The sequence below is a fragment of the Mustela lutreola genome, chromosome 12, assembly GCF_030435805.1.
Source record: "Mustela lutreola isolate mMusLut2 chromosome 12, mMusLut2.pri, whole genome shotgun sequence".
Lineage (NCBI taxonomy): Eukaryota > Metazoa > Chordata > Mammalia > Carnivora > Mustelidae > Mustela > Mustela lutreola.
The window spans coordinates 4,583,298-4,602,274 of NC_081301.1; the positions used below are offsets into that span (position 1 = coordinate 4,583,298).

General features: G+C 55.9%; 1 protein-coding gene across 18 annotated transcripts in view; it reads left to right on the forward strand.

Annotated features, from left to right (window-relative positions):
• RAPGEF1 (Rap guanine nucleotide exchange factor 1) overlaps positions 1-18,977 on the forward strand; it is a 134,851-nt gene that overhangs the window by 85,866 nt on the left and 30,008 nt on the right. For 8 of the 18 annotated variants that reach the window (XM_059142361.1, XM_059142367.1, XM_059142359.1 and 5 more), the window contains 7 exons: positions 4,227-4,315; positions 4,996-5,148; positions 5,607-5,730; positions 6,128-6,311; positions 7,431-7,922; positions 13,118-13,317; positions 15,450-15,608. In XM_059142361.1, the coding sequence (XP_058998344.1) occupies positions 4,227-4,315; positions 4,996-5,148; positions 5,607-5,730; positions 6,128-6,311; positions 7,431-7,922; positions 13,118-13,317; positions 15,450-15,608 (1,401 nt within the window). The remainder of the gene's footprint in view (positions 1-4,226; positions 4,316-4,995; positions 5,149-5,606; positions 5,731-6,127; positions 6,312-7,430; positions 7,923-13,117; positions 13,318-15,449; positions 15,609-18,977) is intronic. The other 10 variants (XM_059142375.1, XM_059142377.1, XM_059142368.1 and 7 more) reach the window with 2 other exon arrangements.

Sequence of the window (18,977 nt, forward strand, 5' to 3'; positions counted from 1 at the left end):
ATTTCTTACACAGACCTGGAGTCAGCCATTCCTTGAAGGAGCTGGGGTGCCCTTTGCTGGGCGATGGAGGTGGAGACCTCCATCTGTTCTCATTGCTGCTGCCTGGTCACATGGTTTCTCTGAGACAAAACATCTGGAGATTTTACTGGTACTTCCAACTCACCTTCACAACCACCGGGGTTTTCACTTACCCTCATCAACACGGTGTCTTCATTTTCTTTCCTCTCACACTGAATTTGAGGTCTCCTCTGGCTGCCTCGTCTTTAGACTGTTTGAGGAATGCCAGCCAGTGCCTTGTGGCTGGACTGAACCCCTGAGAGCCGACACCAGGAGTCACTGACCACCCAGCCCCCGCGTGCACCTTGCCTGCGGAGGACCGCCTGTTCCTGACTGCATGGGCGAGGGAGGACACTGGTTTGGCTCTGTTGCTGCCTCACACCCCTCACACCTAGGATGTGGGTGGAAAGGTCCCTTTTTGTCAGCATAAAAAACCTGGACACCCTGTGATTGCATTCTGCTGCTTCAGTGCAGGAAGTCCCGCTGGTGGCGCTTCCAGTGGACTCAGTGAAGGACTTGTCCTAGAGCAAGCTCATCAGTAGAGGCCCCGTGTCATGACCTGAACCTAGAGTTCTCGCAGAGCCAGAGAGTGATGGAGGATAGACAACAAGGGGACAGGGTGAGGGTGACAGCGAGAGGACAGGGTCAGCACAGCAGGCCACTGATGGCAGGGTGGCACTTTTTGGTGACAGCATATGGAAACTTGGAGGGCATCAGCCACGGTCTGGTGTCCTCATGGTGGGGGCAGCACGGCAGTGAGTCGTACGATGTGAGCGGTGCCCATGGGCACGTCTCCTAAGGAGCCCTTTTGTGTGCGGCCTGTGTCTGCTCTGGCCGGCAGGAGCCCTGTCTTAGTGCCAGAGAGAAGACGGGAGCAGCTGGGATCGATCACTCCTCTCTTCCGCGGGCACCGCAGCTCATACTTGGAATTGATGAAGGTCATTTGAGATAGAAGCAGCCCTGTGATCAGTTTCAGCGTGAATAAAATAAGCACCAAAGTAGGTACGATACACTTAGAAAGACATCTCTGCAAATGCCTTTTGGCTTTTGAAAACCACTTTTCAGTGACTGGGTAGCCGTCTGCTTCCAGTCACCGGCTATGGACACAGTTTGGTACCGCCTTCCCCGTCCTTTCAAACCGTGCCTCACGAGGACTGCAAAGTCTGACATCCTGCTCAGAAATTCTGCCATTAGCTTGAGGTGTCAGGCTCTTGCCAAGTAACGGACGGTCAGCTTTGAGTGTGAGCTTAGGGTCGTTGCCCCAGGAGCCAGGGACGTGCACCTTCTTAGGGCTGTCCTTTGTCTCACTGTTCGGCCCGGAAGGTTGGTGGGGTAGAAAGGCTGCCTGCGCCTTCCGCATCCTCTGCAGGCCGAGGCCAGCAAACCGGAGTGAGGGAGCTCCTGCCATCCGTGTCGTCCTCTTGGAACTCGGGTGCGCGCCTGCACATTCGTGCCCGTCATTCCGGGGCTCTTGTGCCATTGCTTATTAGTGGACTTCACACAGCTGCCTCCCCAGAAAGATGACATTCTAATTATAATTGTTTGTGAATCAATGAAGAATTAGTGGAATTTTTTTCCTACATCAGCAGATGCAAGTATGCAGGCTTCTCCCTGTTCTCTCGCCCTGTTTGTGGAGAAGAGGGAGAGCGGACGCGCGTCTTTCGGGACTCGGGCCTGGCCCTGCGAGCCCTCTGACTCTGTGATCTCGGCCGTGCAGCCCGCCGACGAGCCGCCTCTCCCGTCCTCTCGCTGCCTGCTCGCTCCTCGGCGCGCCGTCTGTCCGCCCTCTCTCTGTCCTAGCCTGTCCGTGCTCACCAGCTAGGTAGCTGGTCTTCACCATCCGTGAGATCGCGTTCAGCTCCTAAGTTGTGGTAACAGGAACATTCTTTCTTCCTCCAGCCCTCGACTCTTAGAGCTCTTGCTCCTGTTTCCCCAAGAACGGGCTCCGGCTGTCACAGGCCGGGCCGTGTAGCTTCCAGCCGTGTGTGCCGTTGGCTGCGTTTTTCTTTTTTTAATTAGCATTTCTGAAGTAATACATACTCACTGTAGAACATTGACAAGATGTAAAGAAACAAAACAAGAAAATAAGGGCTGTTTTGGGGTGCCTGGGTGGCTCAATGGATTAAGCTTCTGCCTTCGGCTCAAGTCATGATCTTGGGGTCCTGCAATCAAGCCCCTCGTCAGGCTCTCTGCTCAGCAGGGAGCTTGCTTCCCCCTCTCTCTCTGCCTGCCTCTCTCTCTACTCATGGTTCCTCTCTCTGTCAAATAAATAAATAAAATCTTTTTAAAAAGGGGGGGCTATTTTGGGGTGCCTGGGTGGCTCAGTGGGTTAAGCTTCTGCCTTCAGCTCAGGTCATCACCTTGGGGTCCTGGGATTGAGCGCCGCATCGGGTTCCCCGCTCAGCCAGAGGCCTGCTTCTTCCTCTCCCACTCCCTTGGCTTGTGTTCCTTCTCTGTCAAATAAATAAATAAAATCTTTAAAAAAAAAAAAAAAAAAAAGAACCCTTGCTCTAGGGAGGATATTAACTCTGTTGTTACTGTCTACGTTGTGATTCCTGCGTGTGGCGGTTTGAGTGTAGAGAGGCTTTGCAGGCTGATTTAGAGACATGTTGCCCATTTACGCCCCTTGCTGCCGCCTCCATAACTTCAGCAGCTGGAACCGCCCCCCTCCCCTACACAAGTAGGTCCTATCCAGATGCCCGTCAACGGGAGAGTGGATAAGGAAAGGGAGGTCTGTCCCTGCATTGGAATACAACTCAGCAACAAAAAGGAATGGCGCGCTCGTGCACACACAAACACAGGTCGTCACGCTGAGCAGGAGGGGGAAGGGAATTGTGACACGGAGTAGGGCTGCGGAGGCTGGGGGAAGTGAGGAGGGGCTGTAGCGGGTACAGTGTCTTCTGTCGGGGTGCGAAGTCATAAAAGCAGTGCTGGTGGGCTCAGCCCCATGAGCAGACAAAAAACTGTCGGATTGTCCCCGGTCAGTGGCTGGATTTTAAGGCATGGGAACTGGATTCCATAAGGCTGTTCAGAAACTGATGGGCGCCGAAGAGGACTAGAACTTTTGTTCTAGGCAAGAGTATTCTGAGAAATAGTGAAATTGGGGCACCTGGGTGGCTCAGTGGGTTAAGCCTCTGCCTTTAGCTCAGGTCATGATCTCAGGGTCCTGGGATCGAGCCCCGCATCGGGCTCTGTGCTCAGCAGGGAGCCTGCTTCCCCCCCACCCCCGTGATCTCTCTGTCAAATAAATAAATAAAATCTTAGAAAAAAAAAAAAAAGAAAGAAAGAAAGAGTGGACCGGGGAGAGTGGCGGAAATGCTCAGGATTTGTGATCATCAGAACCTATCACACTGGGGGAAACTGCATTCTAATTGGGGAAAAAAGTAAGTCCTGATCTTTTTTCTTTTATCTTCTATTAAAATATTTTTTCCTGGGCGCGGGGTGGCTCAGGTCACGATCTCAGGGTCCTGGGATCGAGCCCCACATCGGGCTCTCTGCTCAGCTGGGAGCCTGCTTCCCTCTCTCTCTCTGCCTGCCCCTCTGCCTACTTGTGACCTCTCTCTCTCTGTCACATAAATAAATAAAATCTTTAAAAATATATATATTTTTTCCTAAGTCACGTCTCTGCTGGGTGATACACTGTTAATTTTCTGTCCCTCGACAAAGACGCCAGCCGGTCACCCCCGTGCACCAGCTGCCACCATGCCCAGCGGCAGTTCACTTTGGGAAACCACCTTCCCGGTGCCAGAGGTTTGCTCCTCAGCACAGGCGGCGTCCTGCACATTACAGAATGCAGTGATTTTCAAGACCTAAAAAGGAGCTCTCCCCCACCACAAGCTGACTGGGAATTGGGATTTAATTTGTGTATTGAACGTAGTCATTCTGAGACCATGGGGTTCGTCATTTCCCCCTTCCAAGAGGAAGTGGCATTATGCGTTTGAAACTTCTCAACATGCTCTGAAGGTATTTTTGGAGGCTAGGGGACATTTTGGGAAGTCATGCAGCTTACCTAAGTCAAATAGTACTTGCATTTCTAGTATGCGGAAAATGTGTAGGCACGGAAAGAGACTAGGCGGCGGAGGACACACCAGTGACCTACCTTGTGGGGGAAACCAAGCAGCAAGGAGCTTTCTTAGCGCCTCATGACTTCTCTCTTGTGCGGGGTTTAGGAGCTGGTCAGACTTACCATCGAGAAGCAGGGGCATCCGTCTCCAACCAGTCCAGTGAAACCCAGTTCCCCAGCCTGCAAACCCGACGGGTGAGTTCTGACTAAACCCTCCAGTCGCTGGGGAGAGAGTGGGAGCCGGAGTAGGCCGGCTGTTTGAGGCCTGTACTCCTTTCTCGACGACCTTGGGGTGGGCACCCGTATCACTTCAAAGTGTGCATAGCTCACATGCACTTTGAATTGTTGCCTGATTTTGAGGCTAACAGTCCACGTGACTCGGGATACCATGCAAGTGTCACGTGACCCACGCCTGTGCTTTTCTGGAGGAGCTTCCTTTCATCACTGGAGTGAACTTGGAAGGTTTGGGTTTGGGGGATTTGGCTTGAGAGCATTTAGCTTTATCAGGAAGGTAAACTGAGGGCCATGTGGACTGTTTTAAGGCCTTGCAACAGGTTCTAGCATAAGTGCCTAAAAAAATATAAAAGATCAATTTGGAGCATTTGGAGAGCCTTTAGGTCACGTAGTCTGAGGTTTCTTCCTACAGACAAGGAAACTGAGATGCGGTCAGGGGGACTTGGCCAGGCTCCTGCTGTGTGTGTTGGTGATCAAACCAGACTTGAAACCCCGCCTCTGCCATGGAGCTCCAGGCACAGTGTCCAGGGCTCCTGGTCCTCGGCCTGGTGGCTTGCATTATTTCCACGCCCTTCTGCCCCTCCCAGGACCTGTGTGTGCTCTGTAACCTTCTGTGATCCCAGATGTTTCTCATTCTCCAGCCAGTCTGAGCTCCCCCTGACAGATCGAGAGATGGAGATCCTAAACAAGACAACTGGCCTGTCCCAGTCGACCGAGCTTCTCCCAGACTCTACGGATGAGGAGGTTGCACCCCCCAAGCCCCCGTTACCTGGCATTCGGGTGGTTGATAACAGGTAATTTTTATATTTCTGGCACCCTCTGTACCTAAGGCATAATCTGATGAAAAGATGTAGGAGTGAAGGTGGTGCCATGAGGGTGAGAACTTGGAACCCAGCCCCTCGCTCCTTAGAAGCCTTGGAATCTTCATCTTCCTTGGGAAGGCATCTGTGGAGGACGTGAGCCTGGCCGCAGAGCCTTCTCTTGCCACACACTCCAAGAACTCCCAGTGGAGTGCCTTGTAGCCTTAGTACAACTTATGATGGACGGAAAAGAAAGGATTTTTCTAATTTTAGGTTTTTTGGCATTGATAGGTTTATTTTGGCAGCGGTGGAGTGGGACAGGAGGTGGAAGTGTGAGAAGTAGACGGGAAGTGTCTGATAATGAAACATTCCCACGTTCTGCATCCTCACGTCTTCGTAAAGAGCTTTCGTTTGGGTTATCCGGTTTGATCGGATCTCTTGATCTGTTTCAGTCCTCCACCAGCGTTGCCGCCAAAGAAAAGACAGTCGGCTCCATCCCCGACCCGAGTGGCTGTCGTTGCCCCCATGAGTCGAGCCACCAGCGGCTCCAGTTTGCCTGTTGGGATTAATAGGCAGGTAATGTAGCCCTGTCTTGCAAGGCAGAGGAAGGCTTCGGGTTTGGGAGCCCTGATTATGCTGGTCTTCGGCCTCAGCAGGACTGCAGGACCTTGTCGCGGTTCCCTCGTCGGGGAGGGGGCAGGGGTGGAGAGGCTGGAGCTAGGAGTGTCTCCTGAGGGCATCTGAGGAGATGGGCCCCAGGGTGCTTGCTTGCTACACAGACCCAGCACTCAGCAGGGCTCCTTTCTCGGAAGTCACAGACCTGGCTTTTTACTGTTTACATCAAAGATGGGCTGTTGCGTCCGGTTTCGGAGTGTGGCAGTCTCCTCTAACTAAACGTGCTGACCCCTCTCCCCTGGGCCCTGCCACCGTTTCTCAGAAGTGACTTGCGCTTGTCTTTCTTTCTCCACACGAGGATTTTGACGTGGACTGTTACACACAGAGGCGACTCTCAGGAGGCAGCCACTCGTACGGCGGGGAGTCGCCCCGCCTGTCCCCCTGCAGCAGCATAGGCAAGCTCAGCAAGTCGGACGAGCAGCTGTCCTCTCTGGACAGGGACAGCGGCCAGTGCTCCCGGAACACAAGCTGTGAAACACTCGGTGAGCGCCAGGCATCCTGGTCACGCCTCCTTGTCTCATCGTTGCTTGATGGCTGCTTTGGGGTCACACAGGGAGGCCAGGCAGTGGTCGTACTGCCCTGGCCATTTCAGTCAGTCTGCTTCCTTGTCTGCAGAGTGAGGCTACCGACATCCACCTCTCTCAAGGAGGTGAGGCGTTTGAGTGCAATAACCATGTGCCTCAACGGAGGAGATGCTCAGGTGGTAGCCGTCATCACAGTCCATCTGCAGTGTGCAGTCTGGTTCCCTTTGCCCACATGGGAGTCACCTGTGCTCAGAGCTCTGGGTGGTGAAGGGGATGGTGAAGGGGAGAGCCCCTGACGACTTCGGATGGAGGGCGAAGGCAAGCGAGCAGCGCGTGCTGACCTCCTGGTGGGCGTGGGGGGGGCAGGATATCGGGGACGGGGCAGAGGCAAGTCCAGAACCCAGCTGGGCAAGCGGTGTCCGGAGCTGTTTGTGTCCCGTGAGCTTGACGTTCCACTTGGAGAGTTTGTCTTCGAGATCTGTGGCAGGATTTCGATCCAAGGACATTAATGTCAGCATCATTGGGAGGAGTGGTAGACCAGAAACTCAGTGGTAGGAAAGCAGAGGAGTTGTGCGTGTGTGTGGTGGGATAACACGCGAGTCTGAGAAGTCAGTCACGATACACTGATCAACGGACAAAATCCAAGACCACCCACATGGTATTTTCTCAGTTGGGTTTTTTAAAAAAAGAATCCTAGGGGGAAAAAAGACTTTTAAGGAAATACAGTAAAATGTAAACAGATTATAGTTAAATTATGGGATTGTGCATGATTTTTTTTTTTCTATTTTGGCCACATATTCTACAGTGGTCACGCATTTTTCTTTCTTTTTTAAATAAGAAATTAAAAAAATACAGGAAAATACAAAGAACAGGGTAGCAAACAGTCATTTTCCTGCTTGCTTTTATGTGTTCAAGCAGGGAGAAGAATGAGGAATATAAAATACAGGGTAGAGATGAGACAGAAATCGTGTTTGTGTCGCGCACGAGTGAATGGGATCGGATAAAGCAGAGAGCTGGATCGCTGCTTTTTGCAGGGCCCTGTGGCTGACAGTCATGTTTTTCCTGTTGTGAATGCAGATCACTACGATCCGGACTATGAGTTCCTTCAGCAAGACCTCTCTAACGCAGACCAGATACCTCAGCAAGTGGCCTGTAACCTTAGCCCGTTGCCGGAGTCCTTGGGAGAGTCTGGGTCTCCTTTTCCCGGCCATCCTCTTCAGTTGCCTCCAGCACCTCTGGAGGGGCCGTCGGCCGCGGGACAGCAGATGGACATGCCGCCCGCCCTCCCCGAGAAGAAGCGCAGGAGTGCGGCCTCTCAGACCACGGACAGTTCTGGCTGCCGAGTGTCCTATGAGCGGCACCCCTCCCAGTACGACAACATCTCCGAGGACGACCTGCCGAACCCAGCCTCGGTCCCGTCCGTCCCCTTCACGCCCTTTGCTGCTATTCTCCCCTTTCAGCAAGGAGGGTCCTCAGCCTCCGTCGAGTTTGTGGGTGATTTCACTGCTCCTGAGTCAACAGGTGACCCGGAAAAACCGCCTCCTCTACCGGAGAAGAAAAACAAACACAGTAAGCTTTAGTCGAGATGTTGTCAGGAAGCATACTCTGTGACCTAAAATGCGGGCGCGTTTGATCTGAGCATGTAAGCGTGAGGCCAGAATCAAATGAGCGGCCTCATAATTTCATAAAAGATGGGGCCTGTGGTATGTGGACACTTCTGGGAGCCTTGTTTTGTCGGTCCTGGTGATGGTTTGTAGAGCTTGTTAGGCTGACCTCTCTTAGGGCCTCTCTCAGCTCTCAGGCCGCCAAAGAGCCCTGAGTGTCTGGCCTGAACACCCAGCGCCAGAGAAGTCAGTGAGGGTCACAGCTTCAGGACAGCATTACGGCAACATCCGGGTAAAGCGGGACGAACATTTGAATTGAGTTAGAGCTCACCGCGCCCACAGACGGGTTTCCAAGGAGCCCTGAGAGTGTGCAGCGTTGCTGTTCAGAGAGGTCGCTGGTGCGCCCCGCCCTTATCCCGTCCCCTGCCTGCCTTCTGTTTGCAGACAGGGACTGTCACAGAATGAGAACCCGAGGCTGTTTGGTCAGAGCTGCTGAGGACGTTTCTTAGACTGCATATTTGTAATTATGCTGTTACCAGGGTCCGGGGGTGGAGCTGAAATTTTAGATGTTTGTAGTTGGAATATTTTCCGACTGTCGCTTTGCCATCAAATTCCCAAGTAGAGATTGTTTTCCTGCTGGCGTCCAGCTCTCTCTGCCCCGCCCCGTCCCCCATTCCACCGGCCCACTGCTCCATCTGTCTGGCGGACTGGCCGTCACCATTTGGATGTATGTGTGGTCACCTGGGCCACACAGCCCCGGGCTCCCTGGCCTCAGCTGACGCGCCCAGCAGAGAACGTCCACCAACTAGGAACTGACTCTCCTTTCCAGATTCCCAAGTGAGAGCATCTAATTGGCCCCAGCTGGCATGGGGTCCACCCTCGAAGAAGGGGGGAGCGGTTAATGCGGCGGGGACGGCCCCGAGGGCGGCTGGGTGGGCCTTGTCTCCCAGCTCCTTGCTGGGTGTCGCCCAGGCTGCGTCCTGGCCTAGGGTGGTCTCGGCCCCCAGCTGGAGGGAGAGCTGGCTCTGCAGGGCTGGGGAGGTCATTCCCATCTGCCATTCACTTGTGAGAAACAGGGGACCGCCGCTGCTAGCGGGAGACCGCCAGCGGCAGCGCCGGGAATGTTCCCCTCAGTGTCTCTCCCTCTGCGCTGGCAGGCGTCTGGAGAGCTGTTGGCCTTTCCCCTCCACCCCGCTTACCTGGACTCAAGCAGTGTGCCGCCCTGGGTGCACACCCTTTCCTCTCCCCGGAATCCTCTGAACCCAGAACGCAGGGCGCGAGTGATCGTGCACACTGCAGCAGGTGCCTGGTGTGGCCTGGCCATGGAGCCAGGGGCCTCACCTTCTCGGCTTTCAGAGCAGGTGTGGGCCACGGCCCATGTGGGGCTGCGGAGAGGAGCAGGAGGGGAGGTAGCCGCTCTTCCCTTTCCAACAGCCTCAAGTCTCCAGTGGCTAAAAATATTTTCTATTTAGACATCTATTTTTAGGCTTTATCTCTTCCATCACTGTCTGTAGCACTGGTGTCTGCAAACCGAAAAACTACTAAGAGCTTAAGGTGTGGCACGCCCTGGGCTAAAGCTTCACACACCATCGTGTTTAGTCTTCGCTGGCTTCAGGCAGTGATACTAGCGTGGTTCATAGAAGAAACCGGAGCGCAAAGGAACTGAGCCTTGCTGGCGACAGCTGGCAGCTGGGTGGCAGATCTGGGTCTTCCTAGCCCACGGCGGAGGAAGGGATCCAGCCCTCCTTTGTGGAGACCGTGTGGGTTTCAGTAGTAACTTCCAGGCAGCAGGAGGCCTTTTTTTCTGCCCCATGAAAAGACCCCCAAACTTGAGGCCTGGTCCTAGTCTCCAGTCCACTCTTCACTCCCCGTGGGAACCCGTGAGGAGTTCTGTCTTCGGCCTGGTGGAAGACTTGCAAAGTCACTTGGTGGGAAAGGAGGGAGCGAGTCATCATCTCTTGTATTTGGCTGATGCTGGACAAAGGTCAGACGTACACAGTCCTGATATCATAGTGTCCTTCTCCTTTGGGTTGCACTGATGTCCTGAGGGTCCTCTTGCTGAGGGCAGCCCTCCTAGCCCGTTGTGCCCGACCAGCTTCCTGATCGCTGCCCGCAGTCCTCGGTGCCAGCTGGCACGCCAGCCTGCCGAGCTTGCCCGGTGACACCTGCTGCTCTCTTCTCGGAGCTCCCGTGCTACCTTTGAAACGGACCCAGTCTTACTTATTTCTTGAAGGTCGTGAACCTCACTGCTGTCTCTGTGCTTGGGAGCAGGTCCCAGCAAGCGCTTAGACATCCGGAAGGTCAGTTCTTACTGAAACTTCCTGTTTTAGTCAGGAAGTTTAGTCTTTTTAGGGAGCACTCGGTGGGCATTTGGGATCCCCTTCTAAGGCTCGCACCTTCCTCTAGAACCTCATGGTGTCAGTCGTGCAGCACGCCAGAAGAGCATCACGGGGCTCGAGGGGGTGGCGAGCTACACTTGCCTTCAGGCAGCGGTGCCCTCCTGGGCGAGACCACCATTTCCTACCCGCCAGGACAGCCACGCTCTGCTCTGCGCTCACTGGAGTGAAGACTTTCTTATTGATTCTTTGAAATAAAGGAGATACTTTGCACCCTCTCCTCCAGTGAAGGGCACCAGAAAGACACTGCAGAGAAGGGTGTTCCCTGTCTACCTTGACCCCAGCTGAGGGTCTCCAGTTAAGCCCCCAGCCTCAGGCCATGTGAAAATACAGAATGAATCTGTGCGGAATTGTACTGGACACTTTTTCTGGGTGTCCAGCAGGTGCTCCTTCCCAGCACTTGTGACGTGACCCAGGAGGAAGCACCCGGCTCTGGACGGTACCGTCGACCGCCGCCGTTCCTGTGCCGGCCCATACACGCACCGAAGTTCCTTTGCCTCCAAACCTGGGACCCTTTGTCTTCCCAGCTCCCTTCGTCACTAGCTCCCTCCTAGTGTGTGTGCCGCAGCCCTGCAAGGGAACTCCTCAGCCCTCATTCCTCACTCACGGATCAAGTGGTCATAACCGCATTTTCCCTGCAAACACGGACATGTTCGTGCTTATAGGGAGTTCCCTCACTCTCGGACGCTCCCTCCACCTCCAAGACAACGGGAGGGCGGTCCCGCACTTCAGGCCAGCCTTGACCTGGACTTCGCTGTGGGGAGGGTCAGATGTGGGTTCCCGTCCCACAGAGAGAGGGGGATTAGAAAAGGCTTGCTCCCACCCAGCCTCCCGGCTTCATGAGGGGCCAAAGGGCCGGACACAGTCAACTCCGAGCTATCACTTGCCCCGAACCTATAGAGCGTGTAGAAGGGCCTGGCTCTGGAGTTGGGGCTCCCATTGCTAACCCCAGGTGGGAGTGAGGTGCACACTGATGCCCCCATGCAACGGCTGAGGGCTCCGCGCCTGCCTCAGGACAGGGTGCCTGCGAGGCGGGGTCCTTGAGATGTTTTGCCTCCCCGGGCAGTCAAGGCCCCTGCTGGCATCTGTGGCTGGGCTCCCTGGCCGTGAGGGTGCCCGGCTGAGTCAGGGAGCCTGCCCCTGGGCGGCCTTGAAGCTATGGGCAGAGCTACCCCAGGGAAGCAGGAGGGTGGCAAGGGCCAGGCTTTCTGAAAGAGGTTTAGGGGGGAGAGGGTGCACGTGTTTTCCTCACGGGCTGTGCCTTCCACCAGGATGTTCTGTAGCCTCTGGGCTCGAAGGGAGAGCGGGACTTAGTGGCTGTCACTTTATGTTTACCCGGTGGGGGCTTCACAAGACCCACCCAGGGCCATTGCCTGGTTTGGCAAGTCACGTGGTCGGGATAGATGAGGTGTGTTTCGTTCACTCATTCATTCTAGAGATATCTGTGGACCCTGCTGTGTGTCGGGCGCCGGTGGGGCAGCGGCAGACATGGGCCGGCCCTGTCCTCCGGTAGCTTCAACTCTCCAGGAACAGGCAGTGAATCCTGTTTTATCTGCTTTGAACATGTATCCTGAGTCACATCAACCTCACCACCTCCAGCCACACCATAATCTGTCACCTAAACAACCGCATGGCCCCAGAGTTGTTTTCTCAAGACAAAGCAGCTCCAGGCCAGCCTGGAGGGGAACCCTTCGTAGGTTCCCACTGGTATGGCAGCAGGTCGGCCTCGTTGCCCCGTTCCCACGACCTCTCCTGACCCTCCCAAGTGATTGCCTCACTCCTTCCAGTCTCCCCTCTCTGGCTGTGCCCTGCTTTCTGGGCCCCTGGCCCGGCCTTTGCCATTGCCCGGTCTGCAGCCTCAGTGTGGAAGGCCTCAGGTAGCTTCTCCGTGTTCTGGAGCCCCCAGCACCGAACCACTTCACTCTCTGTCCCCAGCATTCACACCTGGTCTGTTTTCTGTCTCCTGGGAGGGGGTGAGCCTCACACGAACAGAAGACTTGCTTGCTGGTCCCGGTGTGATCCCAGCCCCTGAGCTGGTGCCCAACACGTAGGTGCCCGGTAAAATCACATATGTGGGACAGTCCCACAGGTGCCTCAGGACTATGGGAAGGGCTAAGAGGATGCCATGGAGAGACAAGGAGGGGCTGCTGGGCGGACGGTTGGTGCGGAGCCTCTGGGGAAGCCAAGCCACAGGCAGGGGAGAGCCTGCTCGGCAGGACACATGCACCCATCCCTGATTGTTCCCAAGAGGGGAGGAAGACCACGCATCTGGGGTCAGAGGAGTGGGAAGTGGTGCCTAGCCTCGGGTGCGACCACAGGGTGCCAGGAAACCCCAGGGCTTTTGGGGGAGTGTGGGGGGTCCCCACAAGCTTTTAAAAAAACAGACTACTTTTTAAAGCAGTTAAAGAGGTTTTTTGAGTGGTTTTAGGTTCAGGGCACCACTGAGTGGAAAGTACAGAGATTTCCCGCAGGTCCTGGCCTCCCCCATTGTCCCCTCTCCGCCACAGTGCTGTGTGTGAGTCACCCAGCCTGCACCGATGCGTCCCTGTCGGCCAGAGCCACAGCCTGCGTGGGGCTCACCCTTGCTGTGTGGCCGTGGGTTTTGGTTGGGCAGCATGGTGGGGGCGGGGTGCTCTGTGGGCTTGGCCATGGCTTGGCCGGGCAGGGAGGGGCCCTCTTGGGGCTGGCGGGGGGTTCAGCCGTGTGCCCCGCAGCTGCCCCCAGTAATGCTGGGCTGCCCCCCCCCGCCCCGTGTACCCCGCAGTGCTGGCCTACATGCAGCTGCTGGAGGACTACTCGGAGCCGCAGCCGTCCGTGTTCTACCAGACGCCGCAGAACGAGCACATCTACCAGCAGAAGAACAAGCTCCTCATGGAGGTGTACGGTTTCAACGACTCGTTCAGCACCGAGGCCCCGCAGGAGCTGGCGCCGCCCCCCGCCCTGCCCCCCAAGCAGCGGCAGCTGGTAAGCCGCCCTCCGCCGGGGGACCCTCTGCTGCTGGGACCGCGCGGCTTCCCACGCGGGCGCTCTGCTTCCTCCGCCGGGCTCCCCCGACACCCCACCCCGGGAGTGGCGGCGCCTTTCTCTCCCAGAGCAGCCCCGGGCAGCTGGGCCTGGCTGGTGCTCAGAATGTCTGCTTTCTCTGCTGACAGTCTCTTCTATTTTCCCTCTCTTCTCTGGCTCCAATATAGACCTCCCAGAAAGGAGGGACTCAATCAGGGCACAGGGCCTGGTCTGTGTAGGCCCATCTGTGGACTTGATTTACATAATGGCCCAACTACGCGGAGTGACTGACACCCCACCCTGGCCAGGGATGGCCCCGTGGAAACAAGCTCTATTGAAGCACGATGGCCTTACACAGAGCCGTTCTGTGTTCCCGGCGTGGCACCCGAGCTCCTCTGAAAAACCCCCTGTGCGAGGAGCCCCTGTAGGGGCTGTAGGTAACGAAGCCTAAGTCAGCACAGAGGGTGGGCTGTCCTGCCCGGGACAGGCAGATCACGTGTGCCTGCTGCGTCCCTCCGGAACCTTGTCCCTACGGCTCCCAGTTTACCAACCAGGGGGACTGTGGTCAGATGGTCGAGTCCGAGCAACTCACCGGGAGGAGTGCAGAGGGATTCTTGACCCGTTCCGAGCTGTACGTGCCGTCAACGCTCATCGGCCGGGCCAGCCTGGTAGTGTTCCCACTGCAGAGGGGCCTGGCCATCTTTCATCCTTTGTGAGAGGACACAGAGGTGCTGGCCTGCCTTTTCTGACCCTGGGTTACTCCTCAAGCCCCTGCCCCGCCCCAGGGGCCCCTGAGCTTTCCCGCATTTGGTGAGCTCGGGCTGACCGGGCAGAGCCCGGGCCTAGCTGTGTCTCAGGACTTGCACTCAGGGCAAGTCACCCACCTCAGGTCTTCACCCATTCCATGAACACCTGAATATGCCCCAGTATGAATCTACGTGGCTGTGAAAATGTTTCAGAAAACCATCTTTATCATGGAAATAGAAACACCTGCCCCAGGGACCCCGACCTAAAATGTATGGTTGAACAGTCAAATTAGATCTCATTGAGATCTGAAACATCTCAGGTCCTCCTGCCAGTGTCCACAGGTGCCCATCGGTCATCCTCGGACATCTCCGCACCATGGAGCCCCCGGCCTTCACACAGACCCCTAGGGAGCACTCAGAGTCAGAGCCTGAGTCGGGGAGCCCACCGAGCCCCCCCCTTGCTGCAGGGCAGTAGCGAGGGGCCCAGGAGTGGGGCCAACGCCCTTCTGAGCGCCCCCTGTGTCCGCACTGCGGCTTCTCTTTGGCTTTGTGTGGTGCTCCCCATGGCCTCTGTCACACACACCCCCACCCCCCGTTAAGTCAGCTGAGGCTAAGGGAGCCAGAGAGACTTCACTGGAGCCCACCGGCCACGGGAAGTAGAAGATGGGGACCAAGCCCAGCTCTGGCTGCAGCCCGGCGCGGCTCGTGACGTGGGCTGTGCCTGCTGTGTGGCTGCCCTCGCGCGGACACAGACGCAGGAAGGCTTGTGCTCCATTTCACCAGCAAAAATAGTAGTTCTCATTGTGCCCGTTGGCCTGGTGCCGTGTGGCGGGCCTGGCTCTGAGCGCTTTACACACGGACGGGCCTAGACAGTTGTCCCCATTTTGCAGATGCAGAGCCTGAGGCACACGGAGCTTTAAATAATGCCGGAGGCCAAACAGGTCCCAAATGGTGAGACCCAGGTTCAAAGCCAGGCGACCCGGCTCCAGTAGCACCCTCTGTGGAAGCAGGAATAACCCCAGGGTCTGCTCCCCAGGGGAGGATCATGAGGCCCCAAGTCCGTGCCAGAGCTGGATCCCGAGCCCCCCTGGCCTCCCTTCCACATTGCCACCACTTCCAGTGGTAGGACGGTTAGCTTTCTAGATCCCTCGCAGGGGGTGAAGGAGCGCACCCTCTCGTCCGGGTAGACTCAGGCGGGCATCTTGGATTCCTCTGCTGAGCCAAGAAGCCGTCCCTCTCCAGAACGTCCAAGCAGAGTTAGGCAGCAGCCTGTGAGACTGTGTGTGCCCGCCTGACCGTTCTCCGCTTCTCTCCCTCCTTCCCTGTCTTCTCTCGTCCTCTGTCCAGCAGGCCTCCTGTGCTGCTGCTTCCTTCTCCTCTGTCTCCTACTGTGTCCAGCAAACTAAAGTGGCCTTCACCCCCGAGGACAGCAGTGCCACTCAGGGCATCAGTGTGTCCATCTCTAACTCCTTTCTCAGCCGGCACGGCACCTTGCCTGTGCCCTCGGTGAGTCGCTCCCTGCTGTTCTTTGCTTGGCAACGTGAGTGTGAGCGTTCATTTGTCGCCTGTGCCTCCTGACTTGTGTGCCGCTGCCCAGCCCTGACTCTGTCCCCTTGCAGACCCTGCACTAGATGGGAAGGGGCATGCGCAGTTGGTCCTCTGTGGCCCGGGGGACTGTGTGAAGTGGTGGGGTAGGCAGGGTGGGGTTGGGGACCGGGAAACGTTAGTGGGTCGCTCTCAGCATCACCACTCAGGTGTTAGCTGGCAGAAATACTTTGGCCTTTTTACCCTGGTTTCCCATTGGGCTGTGCGTCAGCCCTGTAAGTGTTCTGTATTGAAAGAGAAGTCCTCCTCCCGTAGGAAGCAAGGCCAGGGAGAGCAGGCCTTACCAGGGAAGGGCGGAGTGTGAGTCTGAGTCTACGCGCCTTGCCGGTTAACTTCTGCTGTGTAGTAAGGCACTGCAAACTCTGCGGCTTAAAATGGCAGCAACTGTTTGTCAGTACTTAGGACACAGGCTGGTGGGGTGATGGATGGCCCGTCTGGCTCTAGCTGTCCTCACCGACATCTCTGGGACCTCTGCTGGGACTGCCAGCCGCAGTGGCTGTGGCTGTGCCCCTCTGGACCCACCGGCCTCTGTGAGGCCAGCCCGGGCTTGCTGCGGCCCCAGGAACGGATGGGAGCATGCGGGGGTCTTTGGGCCTAGGCTCAGAACTGGCCCACTGTCTGTCACTTCCTGGCATTCTCTCGCTTGAATCACAAGGCTGATCTGGGATTCCAGGAGTAGGGAACTGGGCTCTGCCACTCGCCGGGAGCTACTGCCCAGTCACCTTGCCGAGGAACATGGCTGCGGGAGGGGAACGGGCGCTGCTGTTTCTGTAAACAGTTTCCTTCCGACACATAGCGGGCACTAACCCTTGGAGAGGCAAGTACTGGTCTGTTACCTTCTGCTGAAATCCGCGTCTGTCCAGACACCCGAACAGCCACGTTCTTCCTTCAGTGTATTGAGATGAGACTGAGCAGCCCGGGAAGAGCTTGGCTGAGGCCGTGTTTGAGTTCTGCTTGAGATCGGCTTTGCCGTTGGGTAGTTTGTTTATGCCTCCTGCCTCCGTTTCATTCCTTTGAGATCACACGTGTCTTTTATTTGGTGATTGTGGGGATTGAGTAAAATCACACAGGAAAGTTTTATTATTACAGCTCTTGCTCTCAGAGTTCTGGGTTCTGGGCTCGGCTCCGTCCTTGTTCTGCACGTGAGAGCTGGGCCATGGGGCTTCATCTGCCTGGACTTCCTTTTCAGAACTCTACAGCCTGGTGACTCAGAGACCTCGCCAAGCTCGGGCTCCCAGTGTGGTGTTGTCCGGTTTCTGTCTTTGGGAACCATCCATCCGTGGCCCAAGTTAAAACAGTCCTGCCTGCAGTGAGGAATGCACTGCTCCTTTGGGAGCTAGGGCCTACCTTTTTAGAGCCCTGAGCAACTGTGCGCTTGCCGTAGAAAGGCTAAACGCCCGTTCCTCCACACTCCTGGCCCTACCCTGGCACACAGACACCCTCTGTTTCCTCAGCAGGCATTTCTGGCAAGCTCCTTTCACAAATCCTGCAAAACTTGGCCTTTACACAATCCAGCTCTTGACTGTTTTTCCCACTCTGAACAGAAAGTAAGTGTGAGTTATCCTAAGAAAGTATCTACAATGTCCCTTTTGAACAGTTTGGGGTTGGAGGGCTGTCAGTGATCAGAACTGTTTGCTACAGAGTTGATGAAAGTTTGAGGGTATTTCAGTGAAGTTGGGGCGTGACTGTGTCATGGTTTTCATCCCTTGGGACGCAGGGGAGAGTCAGGCCACCTTGTGCTGGAAAGACGGCATCCTCCGTCCCAGTGCTGCAGTGCAGCCCCAGGGAGTGAGCTACTGAAGGGCTTGCTTTCTTTTTTTTTTTTTTTAAGATTTTATTTATTTATTTGAGAGAGAGAGAGAGAGAGTATGAGAGGATAGAGGTGAGAGGGAGACGCAGACTCCTTGCCAAGCAGGGAGCCCCATGTGGGACTTGATCCCGGGACTCCAGGATCATGACCTGTGTCAAAGGCAGTTGCTTAACCAACTGAGCCACCCGGGAAGGGGCTTTATTTCTTAAAAGGAAAGTCCCCCAGCCCCCAGAGCTATTAGTAATGGCCTGAATGTTTGGGACATTTGACATCTGATGTGCTGACACCCCAGAGAAGTGGTTTAGTGCCATGCCAGCATATTCTTCGTGTGTTCTCTGCTTGCATTCTGAGATGAGCCCCAGATGGAGGGTTTTGGGTTGTTCTCAGAGCAGCTCTGTATTCCTGAATCTCATCGTTCTGTCCTTCTGGGGCCTGTGTCATCCTTCCAACATGGAATTCTGAAGGGGGGCCCCTTGGGAGTATAGCTGTTGTCAGATGTGATGATGCCTCACCCTCTCGGCGACCTGTTCCTTCTGCTGGGGAAGATTCTAACCATTGAATACCTCCCGGGAACCTCCTGGCTCAGTCAGTCAAGTGTCCGACTCTTGATTTCAGCTTAGGTCATGATCTCAGGGTTGTGGGATCGGGCCTGGCTTCGGGCTCTGTGCTGAGTGTGGTGCCTGCTTAAGATATTCTCTCTCTCTCTCTCTCTCTGTCTGCCCCTCCACCCCCTCGTGCGTGCAGTCACACTCTCTCTTTAAAAAAAAAAAGAAAACAAAACAAAATCTCTTGAATTAGAGCAGGAAAGCTGCATTGACCAAGCTTAATTGAAGTAGGGGCTGAAAACACGTCTTTTTCCGTCATCCCGGAACACCGGGTTACACAGCAAGCACAGGGATTCCCCCCCCCCTCCCCCCGTGCAGGTCGTGTAGCAGGAGGGATCCTGAGGCAGCGTGTGAGTAAGGCCAGGAGAGTCACAGGCTGTCCGTGGGAACACCCTGGGTTGCAGAGCCAGCACAAGGTCAGGCAGAGCTCTGCAGGGGAGGTGGCTGTGGCCTGAAGGACGGTTAGGATTTCAGGTAGGTAAGGGGTAAAGGTCCGGGAGAACGAGTCCGAGATGTTCCACACAAAAACACCTGCCTGGAGGATGGGAGCCAGAAAGCCTAATGTGCATTCTGGAAGGGGCCTCAGGGGTGAGTGCTCGGGGATCAAGGTTATGGGGAGCTGGCTGAAGGGTGGTGCCCCTCGTCAGCCCTTCCGCGTGTCCTCAGGGTCAGCACTCCTTAACTGAAGCAGACCGCTTCCCCAGCCGCTCCCTCCTGTGCATGGCCCTTGAGGGTCAGGCCGAGGGTGCCCCCTGCCCAGCATCTTCCACTGCGTCTGCTCTGCTCTGCTCAGCTGACTCATCCCACGGGTGTTCACTTGCAGTCCGTGGACTGTCTGTCCTGCCCGGCTCATGC